Genomic DNA, 11091 nt, shown 5'->3' on the forward strand with positions numbered 1-11091 from the left:
TAGTTGTAACTCTACAGTTACGTTACCAGAACGAAATTTTTTTTTCCGTATATTGATGAGGAAAACAAAAACTAAGCAATCGTGAAAACATCTTGTTGTTGATAATATTATTAGGACCCTTGTTTTATCTATAAGTTTGGAGCTTATACAAGTATTGCTGTGCTAACGGAAAAATATAGAGATAAAAATATTTCATTATTTTGTTACGCTATTAATAGCGTTTTTGTGAAAAATGATTTTTTTAGAGGTGCTGCTGTAGTTGTTTTTTGCAAAATGGCGATTTGTAGGTGATTAGAAAGAAATTTACCTAGAGGCTTATGGACTAGATTTTGTTCAGTATCTTTGTTCAATATTTGATAAGCTACATACTTGTTCATGCATAAATTAAGGTATTATTTATCGCTCGATTTTTTTTTTTATAAATGATGCTTCTATTAGTTGTTACGGGAGAGTATAAATAATAATTATATAATAAAAGAATGCTAACAAGAAATTATTAAAGTTTTATTCAGTCTTTCATTGGTAAATTCGAATATGTGTGTGTGCTAAAATTTTATAGCTTTTTGAGTGACGAACAAAAATACTGAATAAAATCTCAGGATATTTTCACTTACAGCTTTTTATATTTTTGCTCACCCTTGTGGACATAATTCTCTGTAAAAAGTTTTTACAACTCTGAATAAGACTTTTCGAAAGTCTTTATATCTCTAGCTAAGTAAAGAAAATACTTAATAAGTCTTGAAAACTCTTCAAAAGTTAAATTTTCCCTGCAATTTGGGACTTTCCCAAAGAGTTATTAAGAGTTGATAAGACTTATTCAGTTTTACAGGAAAAGAAGAAAATATTTCTGTTCAAAAAATTTACTTATCATAATTGGAGAAAATTGAAAATAAAACTTTACAAAAGAATTAATGCAATTGTTTTGTAAAAACTTTTTATTATTAACATTTTCATCACGAAAATAATTCGATGTGTATTGAATCACTCATACTTGAGCAAGTCAAATCATCAACAGCAAATGAAGTGAACTTGCTGTTGGAAACAGATTCTATTCAAAGAGTAAATTCAATTAGTATTTAATTTGGACTATTAAATATTTAAGTCAAGTCTCTAGATAGGAAAAAATTTTATAACCACACGCCATCTATTAGAAGCTAAGAATACTCAAAGATTCTAACTGTAAATTCGTGGACTAAAATATGTTTAGTATCAATTAATTCTAACAGATGGCGTGTGGTTAAAAAATTCTTTTCTACCTAGAAAGTTGACTTAAATATTTGATAGTCCAAATTAAATACCGGTTGGAGAACTTTTCGAGAAAGTCCCAAATTGCAGGGAAGATTTGACTTTTAAAAAGTTGTAAAGACTTTTCAAGAGTTTTTTCAGAGAATCATTTCCACAAGGGCAATAAATGTACAGTAAAATAAAATATCGTACGACATGTAAAGTCCCTTAAATTTCAAGTTTAAAACTTTTACTAGTGAGTTATGAGAAAATCCCATACAATTTGTATGAAAATTTGTGAGGAATCAACATGGATGGTACCTGAAGTCGAAATTTAGAAATTAATTGCTTTAAAGTACGCGTATATAAAACCTCATGCCAAATAAGCGTGATAATTTGTTTTAAGCGCAAGTCAATTTTGCGTCAAAAAATCAGCAATTAAATCTAACCTGCGTGGGCTTATTTTATCTACAGAAGTTTGCCATGAAATTGGGCGCCAAGTGCAGTGTAATTGATTGAAAAAACTGACTTTTATTTTATTATAATGTGCTCACCGAAAGTAATAAAATAAACATTAAAACACTTTAGTAGCCAACGAACATCGCGATTAATAGCCTAGTGTAGCGTTAAATTTCTTAATAATAAAATCACGATACCAAGAATTCGTATTGGCTCTGCATATATATACCCCTGTGCAGCGGAACGCCGCTGCCATTTTGCACCAGGACGCTTAAATAAGAGTAAGTATCTAGACCATATCTTTTTTTTTTGAGAACATTAAACACGTGTTAGGTGTTTAAGCTAATTGTCAGTGATCGATTAAAGCTATTATAGTTTTTATAAACACTTAGTTTACTATCCCGTTGCTATGCTTTTGTACAAGGTCATTGGTTTTATCTCCACAGAGGAGTGTGGTTGGAACGTCAGTGTATCGCGTTCATTAAAACATAAAAGTTCGTTGTTGCGACGAAATCTTGGAAGCACAACAGGCTACTGTATTTGGTATATAATTTATTGCTGAACAAGTCACTTTAGCAAAACAAAGGTCACTGTTCTTCAACGACTCACCCCATACTCGCATGACTCATGAGATAAAGCCTTCATTATATTAATTATATTTATAAAATGTAGGCCAAAGTTTTTCAGTTAGTTTGTTTTAGGGCGCAAACTGAAACGTTACTCCTTGACTGACACTTTAAACGATCGCTTATAGTTTCAGATCGGTAGTTCAGGCTCCACTGGCTGTACGTCAATTAAATTGGTATTTCGCAACGCTCATTTCTATCGGCGCCTAATTTATTTAGACAGTTAGTGTGAATAGTGATTTATCGATTTATGTGTCTGAGTGAAATGGTGTTTTAAGTGATGATGTTTTCAGTTTCAGAATGAGCGGCATGAGAAAACGGACAACTACGTTGACGTCTACTGAGTGCAAAGAAATGTGAGTATCAAAGCTATCTTGTTTCATACATTTTCTGTTAAGCTTTAAATTTTAGCGTAGTTAAATGAATTTATATTCGCCAATTACGTCGATACCCTCCTTATGACGTTGCACTGTTTTCACCCTAAAAGTCCTGGAAGTTACTATCTTTGCCATGCAGACTACCCGTTCCGGCTGCACAATAGAAAACATTAGGTTCTGTTGACATTAAAAATTGCGCTCACTAACTCTCTTCATTAAAGAGTCTTCATCGTTTGAACATTTCAATGTCTTAACCAACTGTTGTTCTCTTCTCTCTGCAGACATGACCAGTGGAAGTGCAAATCGGCTGAAGAGAAAATCGAAGAGGCAATTCACATGATAAAAAATGCCACCATCAGCAAGCCGCAAGCTATCATCTCTTCAGTTTTAAAGGAACCTAGTTATTTTTATAAGCCTAGATTGTAGTTTCGTTGATAAGGTATTTGTAATTTTTATTTCTAAATAGTTTGAATGAATTAAAGATCTCACTATAAATTTTTCTTTTATTAACTTGTTTACTTGCAACTATATGTGCAATCTGACGTTAATTAGGAAATAAAATTAGCATTTGCAGTAATAATAGTAAAGTAATCTCATCAATTATCACTTTAATAGTTTTGACATTCTCTCGTCACTGTCGATAAATATTAGAATATTTGAGTCAAAATGTCTTGGGTCACTGCCAACCATACATTGGTACGATTGCTTTAGCGAGTATTTGATTATTCTAAAGCCATCAAAAGTCAAGAGAACTTCTAAGATGCCCGCGGCTTTTGCTATAGAAGTTTTTGTTCCATTGTATGAAGGACGCGTAATGTATAATTACACTACCTGATCATTGACTGAATATAAATTTTAGACCCGAGTTATGTTACTCGAATATCAATACTCTAGATTTTAAAAGCTGTGTAAACATTTATAGCTAAATTTGCCTGTTGTACAAGAATATGATGGTATACTGTGCCATTATTTTGTCGCAATGATATCATCCGATGCTGAATTGGGAGTTAAGAACAAAAAACCACTGTTATAAGGTTACATCGTAAGTATACTTGTATTGTAAGCATAGGTGGACGATTAATGGTCATAAGAGACCTTTTTTGTAAAGCGTACAATTAGCTTCAAAAATATGTCTTGCGCTAGAAAATGGACAATTTTGTAGCATCTACTAACAGTTTTATCATTATTTGAAAGGATAAAAGGACTTGCTTGATTAACCGTACTTATATTTAGGCATTTATGTAGCAGTAACATTAAGGATAACCGCAATGCGGCTTATCCCGGCTATATTAACAGATATATTCAATTTTTCCTGTTGCCTTATCGCTTATACGTTTCCTTAGTAACTATACCCAGCCAGGAATATGACCTCATTAAGATTTGTTACCATGTTAACCTGACTATAAAGATCTCATAAGCTAGCTTGGTACATATTACTCTGAATTTTACAAAAACTACACGATGATTTCAGTAGCTTGCGCTAAATAAGCGTGAAATCGATTTTATATAGCGATCGTGTCGCTCTGATAGTATGATAATTGCCATCGAGGCCCACCAAGCGGCCATGTGCGATCGTCAACCGTAAGTCCGCCTTACAGTGACCGTAGAGTGAGTTCCTATTTTCTTGTTGCTACCTTAACGTTTAATTATAGAGGAATTATTAAAATAGTTGTGAGGTTCAATTGAGTCAGCTAGTACTCATATTCTATATATAAGGTTGAGTTGCTATGTGGACGAGGAAAATTTACGTCTATTATAACTACAGCATTATGTCCCTAGTAGAAATGAAATCAAGTTTTTAGCCAGTAACTGGCCAGTTTTACTAGACTTAAACCAGTAACTGGCCAGTGTAATATCAAGTTTCTGTCTAGTAACTGGCCAGTTTTACTAGAAATCTAACAAAACATTATGGCGGCTTTAGTGAAACTGTCAGTTTCGAATTCTGAGGTTATTAGGCGTTATTAAAATTGTCAAATAAATTCAAAATAATGTTTAATAAACGATATGATATAAAAAAGTTTCATTTATGTGTACATTATAAAATAGATAACATCATTAGACTGATAGACTAATAATAAATCTAACAATAGAATAAGAAAATAATTATTTTGAATTGGAGATTTGTTTTTAATACCCACAGTCGCAATTTATATATTGTGGAATTTTTTTTTACTGCGTTCATTTTGTAATATATACTGGAAATTATTTACACGTTAATAAACACTAAGTTTGATTGATTTATACTGTTTTTTAATAATAATTACAATAATGATGCGTACAGGTTAACAAAAAAAATAAACAAACACACACACACTAGTAAAGATACACTGTCGGTGTAACTAATGTTTATGACTTAGTTGTAGGTGGCGCGATTTCAAGTTTTTACTCGATATCACTGGCCAGTTACTGGTTTATATCCAGTGAAAACTCGATTATTTCTACTAGGGGTAATTTAATGAGGTGTAGTGTAGTTATTTTTAGTTACTTGCCACCGGTGCGAACTTAAGGAAAACGTGTTTGAACAAGATTCCTGTTGCAGGGCCTTGTGCAAAACTCTTAATTTCTATCTAGGGTCTCTATCTACGTATATTCCTTGCATAAGATCGTGTTACACGAAACTGACTCAAGAGTTGTGTATAACTTTCTCATAGTATAATAGTTTGTTGGTTTCTGACGAATTTCTTGCACCTAAAACTTGCAGCAGATGCTGGCAATTTAAATCTGTCACAAGTAACTGTAGCACGACCTATAGGTAGAATTTTACACTTACAACTATCGAACCAGAGTAGGCATGCACAAGCCTTGTAAAAAATTGACTTTTTCACCTCCGGGCGGAAAGCGTCAATTTTCCTCCCGCTGCGCTAAACGAAAATGCCGCTTTCCGCCTCCGCCAAGGAGAAAATAGTATACACACCATGGGCAGTAAGAAGCCTCAGATCACATGTTTATTGACCTCGGCTTCGCCTCGGACAACAATTACATGTGATCTGAGACATTTCTTATTTTACTGCCCTAGATGTGTAATATACTATTTGTAATCAACAATAGAAAGCCGATTAACCATGTCACTTAATTTCACGATTTCACGATTTCACGATCTTGGTCACGGTCATGGTCACTTCAGTTCAATTTACGTTCCAAACATTACCAACATACGATTATTCATGCCCAATTAGAATGTAAATTATACGGGATTATCTTTTTATTTTAATTTGATATTGTTTAAACAATTTGTTAGATAATAAACGCAATTACAATATTATCTAAGCTTGTAAAATAAACATACAGATAAGATGTTCTAGTTTTACCCAAGCAACAGGTCTAGCTCAACTAATAACGGGTGAACTAATGATATGTGGCTTGCATGCTTGCTTGCCTAAAGACTTGTATTCATAAGAAATCATATTTTGCCGCAGGTATCTTACATGGCAAAAAAAATTCCTATGTGCTCTATAAAATCTATTTTTATTAAATTTTATTACAAAACTTTTAATCAGACGGCCAAGTCCTCTTTATTACATCGAATGCGCCAACAATTTTAATAATAGCTAAATTCTTCATCTACCTCAATAAACATTGTAAATGTTGTAGGTTAGTTTGGCATTTTAATCGGTAAGCCCAGGTCAGTGACTATTTACCTACACATTTCCCTCTATTTTTATTTAATGTAACTGCGCAGTAGTTTAATAGGTTAGTGAACTTCAAGCGTAATGACAAGCTAAGGATATAGGTTTAGTCACCTTTTGGCGCAGTAACCAGTTTATAAACAAAAAATGTGATCCAACCTGATATGCCTCAAGGTTCAGTATGTCAATTATTAGAACAGCCATAAAAGTTGAATATGATACTATATTTCTAGCAAATGTTGTTTTTAATATAATTAATTACATCAGAGTTATTAGACGGCTTTATCTATCCGCAAACGTATCGAAACAACCGTTTGTCACGCGTTGCCTTGCCTTTGATTGTGACGGCTAATTCATCACTACGTCACAGACGTCGGTCAGTTTACTGATTTATGTAACAGAAATAAGTGACATTGATAATAAAATGGTAGCAAAAGTGGTTGTAGAGCACTAGGGTTAATGCGTTGAAATCGTTTTTATAGCGTTTCAATTTTTGTACAAGTCATGTCAGCGGTAATAAATTAGAGATTCAAATTAATAATATGTATTCTAGCATGCACAATGACCTGGTTTAATTATCTTTTCAATTGTTTAGCCATTAAGCTGTTCGATATAAAACCGGGATTGTAAATTGAACTAGGTTAGTCAATAGTTGGTTATTTCTGAAAATGTTTGGTCGTTTAGTAACTCGTTACGTTAATCTGACCGACACAATTGTAGTGCCAGCAGAATGGCATCCTCACGTGTTTCACGAATTCTTGGCCTCACTGGCTGAACAAGTGATTAATGATGTCAACGCCGGCAAACCGGTCGTTTTGCAAGTATTGAACACGCCTGCAAAATTGAAACAACTCCAAAACAAAAACGGAATCCTATATCTCTTCGAGAAAGTATTTCCAGAGTGGGTGTTTTTTTTCATTCGATTAATGATAGGATGTAACAGATGTATTGTAAAACTAAAGGTATTTTGATGTGTTTTAGAAAGCTGGTGGGTTCGTACGTTATTGATGTCATTTTTTATATGAATGACAAGAATATAGAAGCGATGAATGACGTTCTCGGGTCAGAACCTTGCAATCCGTAAGATACTGTGACGTAACACACATTTGATGACGATAATGGCTTACTGATTGCTTGAATTTTATGAATTTTCAGGAACGCACTTAAACACCGGGTTTCATTAGATGATTACGATGTTCAAGTTTACCGGAGCGAATTTAGAACAGCCTATTACCTGTTACCAATTGCGAAAAGGTGAGTCGTAGAGAATCGATCCACCAATTACAGCAGTTGTTCTTCAAGAGAAAACTATACCTAGTATTTTCTTTTCAGTAAACCGACACCAAGACCTGTTCAAGCTTAGCAGCATGGTTCATACGAACGGAACACATTCAGCAAAAAGTATGCTTTCCAATTTGGTTTTTGTTTGACGAGCGAAACTGCTTTCTAAAACAGGCTTTAATTTCTCTTACGAAGACAATTTATTACACAAGTCATAGACCAGCTCAATTGTTAGTAATTTGTCACCATTAATTTAAATTGACCGTTATGTGTACTATGATTCGCAATAATTGTGATTTAAAGCCAGTCGTTAATAATACCCTTCCTTAAAATAAACTTTGATGAGTCATTGAGTTCCTTTATTTTATCCACCTTATCCGCACATGAAAAATAAACTAACCTTGAAACGGCAGCTAAACAAAATAAGAAAAAGACATTTTAAATTCGATGCTATAAAATGCTAAGCAGTTAATGGCTACGAAAAATAAACAACTGATGATGAGAATAACTTAATGCCGGAGCTTAAGTGACATTAATTGAATAATTTATTGTCTGAATGGATTCTTTATTAACATGGTAAATAGATTTATGATGATAGTAATTTATAGTTTACGGTCAATATAATTTATATTGTATGCTAATCTGCAGACCTAGATTGAGATGGCGCCCTGACGCGCCATAACGATTATTTGACCAATGTAGGTGATATTATCTTATATGACGACGGTCATATGTCTTATGGCTTGGCAATAAATTGAGTTTCATTTGCATAAAAGTGAAAGTTGTAAGACTTAAAAAATTCAAGAGCTCTTACTATTTAGTGAGGCGCTGTCACCTCTGAAATTTGAGATTTAGTGATCTCTCCGTAGAACAGGATTTTCATTGGGTAGTATTTCATCAGGTCTGGCTCATCATCATCATCGTTGAACATTCGGAACCACACGGAGCTGGAGTGGACTTGAGATCTTGCCGTTACATTGTCAATATTGATGACTAGGCCTTCAACCGTTTGATAAGCTTGTAAGTGTGATTGAAACTCCTCTACCAGAATTTTTCTTGTCACTTCTGAAGGATGGTCTTTCCATTCATCAGGAAGAAGACAAAAGAGATCTACGATCGAGGATTGGGATCGAATTGTTGACATTTTGACTGCTCGAGCTCTGTATATTACACTATCCAACTAATAAGTAATTGTGCTGTTATACAGTGTTGATATTTATATACGCTTGATATACGATATAATGCTATTTCAGTGCTTATGGAAACTATTTAAATATGCAAAGACTTACTTACAATACTAACTTATGGCTGCATAAATAATGGCTTAATAGTCCTAAAACTCACAAAAATACGAGCTAATAAACTTTTCAAAATCAAAAAATACTGCGCACAAGGTGTTTCCGTGGTGTGCCGATAATTGATCCCAGACATTTAATTCATCCCACCGTCAATAAATCCCAACGTCAACTAATTCTAACGTTAAATGATTCCGACGTCAATTTATTCTTATGACAACTCATCCCAGATGAAGTTTAAGAATAATTACAACCGAAGAAATAATAAAACTTAAGTTCATTATTATTTATCCAGAATAATCGTTGTATTTGAATTGGCTTTCAAAGTCAAAAAATAATACGCACAAGGTATTTGCGTGACATGATAAGAATGCAGATAACTTTTGTGGGTGGCATGACTCTTCAAGTCGTTAAATAAATTTGATAAGACAGTAGTTGAGCTTTTATTAATCTGTTGCTATGGAGACGTTCGTTAAAAAGATGTAGGCGAGCTATCACATGTACATACCACTTGTGTAGGTAAAGGTCTCGATTGCTGATGAAATGCGACCTAGTTTGCTTTACCACGTGGTTTGTTTGATTGATTATAATTACAAACCTAATATAAGACATTCAATGAATCTATTTATAGAAAGAGTAAGCTATGTTAGTTCAACCGAATATCGTTAAGTGGCGTTAAGATGCGTTGTGTAAAACCGTGGCAGAATTTGGAACTAATTCGGTTCATTGAGTTCTTCATCATCAGTGATGAAATAGTTCGACAAAAATTCGTGAGATGTCACCAGTATATTTTTCGAAAAGACGGAAGTTTTTGGAACTATTATTATTGTTATTATGAGTTTTACTTGTATACCGTTTTCTGGTTTTTACAAGGCTAATTGTCTCAGCTTCTCCGCATATAGTCTTTTTTTTTTTCAACTCTTTATTATCAACATATGCTCCGCTCTATATTATCAACACAATCTTTCAACTCTTTTATTATCAACATATTCTCCACTCTTTTTATAATCAACATGTTCTCCACTTTTTATTATCAACATGTTCTCCGCTTTTATAATCAACATATCATTTTCGCACATAACTCTATTCTCAATGCGGCTGTGGACCGACTTGTGCTTTCTGTACTGTATTTACCCTATTCCTCACCCCTTTCTATCGGTTGTTGGAATAGTGGCGATGGGGAAACCACAGAGAAAACCCATGCCAGTACAGTCGGCTACCGGAGCGATCTCCGACGGTTGGTGTTGGAACTATTCGAACAACCGTCGGGGCTCGAACCCTCGCCTCACGACATGATACACGAACGAACTAACGGGATAATGACTTAGTCCGCTCGGCCATCATGCCGTTAGTTTTTGAAACTATTTTGTGAGCTATAACTTTACTTTAAACAAAAAGGTTTCGGCTCAGTCCGTAAGATGGCGTTTTACTAGATGATCTAGTATGTGTAATCGTTCACCTCCATTCCGCGAGATGGGGCGAAGCAGCATCATAATATAAAATGCCACGTACTATACCTATTAGCATGTACAGTACGTAATGTGAAATAAATACGATTTATTACAGACTGTAAGTTATACGTGGCTCATCAAAAATAATAAGTGAGTCTGAATACACCTCTTATCCCTTAAGTAGAGCTACAATTAACATCATAACTGTGAATGATTTGACATATTTTTCGGTGATTCACAACTCACAAAATAAGGTCAGTTGCGAAAAAAAGGTATGAAAACTAGATTATGGAGTTCAACAACTGGACAAGTTTAGTGTTCTAGTGTCTCAGTATTTATAAATTAATTGAACGGATGTTTGGTAGAGGGTGATGCCTGATTAACCCTTTAGTACCCATGTTATTCGGGTCACCTTCTTTACTCTCGCCATGAAAAAATCTCACGTTTAATTAACCCTTCGTTACTCGCGCTATAGAGAGATTCTGCCGCCCAATACTCCTTAACATAATAGAGTTGGTGTGAGTACAAGTGAGACACTAGAGAAATCGCAAGTAACGGAAGGTTAATATTAATTAACAACAGCTCGATTTTTAGCAACCTTTAATACTCTCGCCGCCATGAGAAAAATCTCATAGTCTTCAAAAAAAAAAATTATTTTTCTTATTTCTAATAAAAATAAGTAATTTTTTAATGAACAGTTAAAAAAAATATAAAATTTTCGGAAGGTAACAAAAATTTCAAGTAGTTTTTCC

The 11091-nt window shown here is 34.0% G+C and overlaps 1 protein-coding gene and 1 long non-coding RNA gene across 3 annotated transcripts; both read left to right on the forward strand.

The window, feature by feature from the left end:
• The first annotated feature begins 1830 nt into the window (after nucleotides 1-1830).
• On the forward strand, nucleotides 1831-2999 carry LOC123269875. Of its 2 annotated transcripts, none has more exons than XR_006510481.1 (4): nucleotides 1831-1964; nucleotides 2438-2531; nucleotides 2603-2665; nucleotides 2968-2999. It is a non-coding gene; the product is annotated as an uncharacterized LOC123269875 (long non-coding RNA). The 2 variants fall into 2 exon arrangements; XR_006510482.1 differs by lacking the exon at nucleotides 1831-1964 and adding an exon at nucleotides 2108-2351.
• A 3929-nt stretch (nucleotides 3000-6928) lies between these two features.
• On the forward strand, nucleotides 6929-7988 carry LOC123269867. Its single transcript, XM_044735761.1, has 3 exons — nucleotides 6929-7213; nucleotides 7294-7392; nucleotides 7468-7988. Exons 1-3 carry the CDS (start codon nucleotides 6981-6983, stop codon nucleotides 7568-7570), a joined length of 435 nt encoding a protein of 144 aa, XP_044591696.1. The 5' UTR covers nucleotides 6929-6980; the 3' UTR covers nucleotides 7571-7988.
• Nucleotides 7989-11091: the final 3103 nt, after the last annotated feature.

This window comes from Cotesia glomerata, linkage group LG7, assembly GCF_020080835.1.
Source record: "Cotesia glomerata isolate CgM1 linkage group LG7, MPM_Cglom_v2.3, whole genome shotgun sequence".
Lineage (NCBI taxonomy): Eukaryota > Metazoa > Arthropoda > Insecta > Hymenoptera > Braconidae > Cotesia > Cotesia glomerata.

Coding starts and splice junctions, on each gene's coding strand:
- LOC123269867 (XM_044735761.1), top strand. CDS start 6,981: ATGTTTGGTCGTTTAGTAACTCGTTACGTTAATCTGACCGACACAATT. Junction 7,214..7,293: donor TTCGAGAAAGTATTTCCAGA/GTGGGTGTTTTT, acceptor GATGTGTTTTAG/AAAGCTGGTGGGTTCGTACG. Junction 7,393..7,467: donor GGGTCAGAACCTTGCAATCC/GTAAGATACTGT, acceptor ATGAATTTTCAG/GAACGCACTTAAACACCGGG.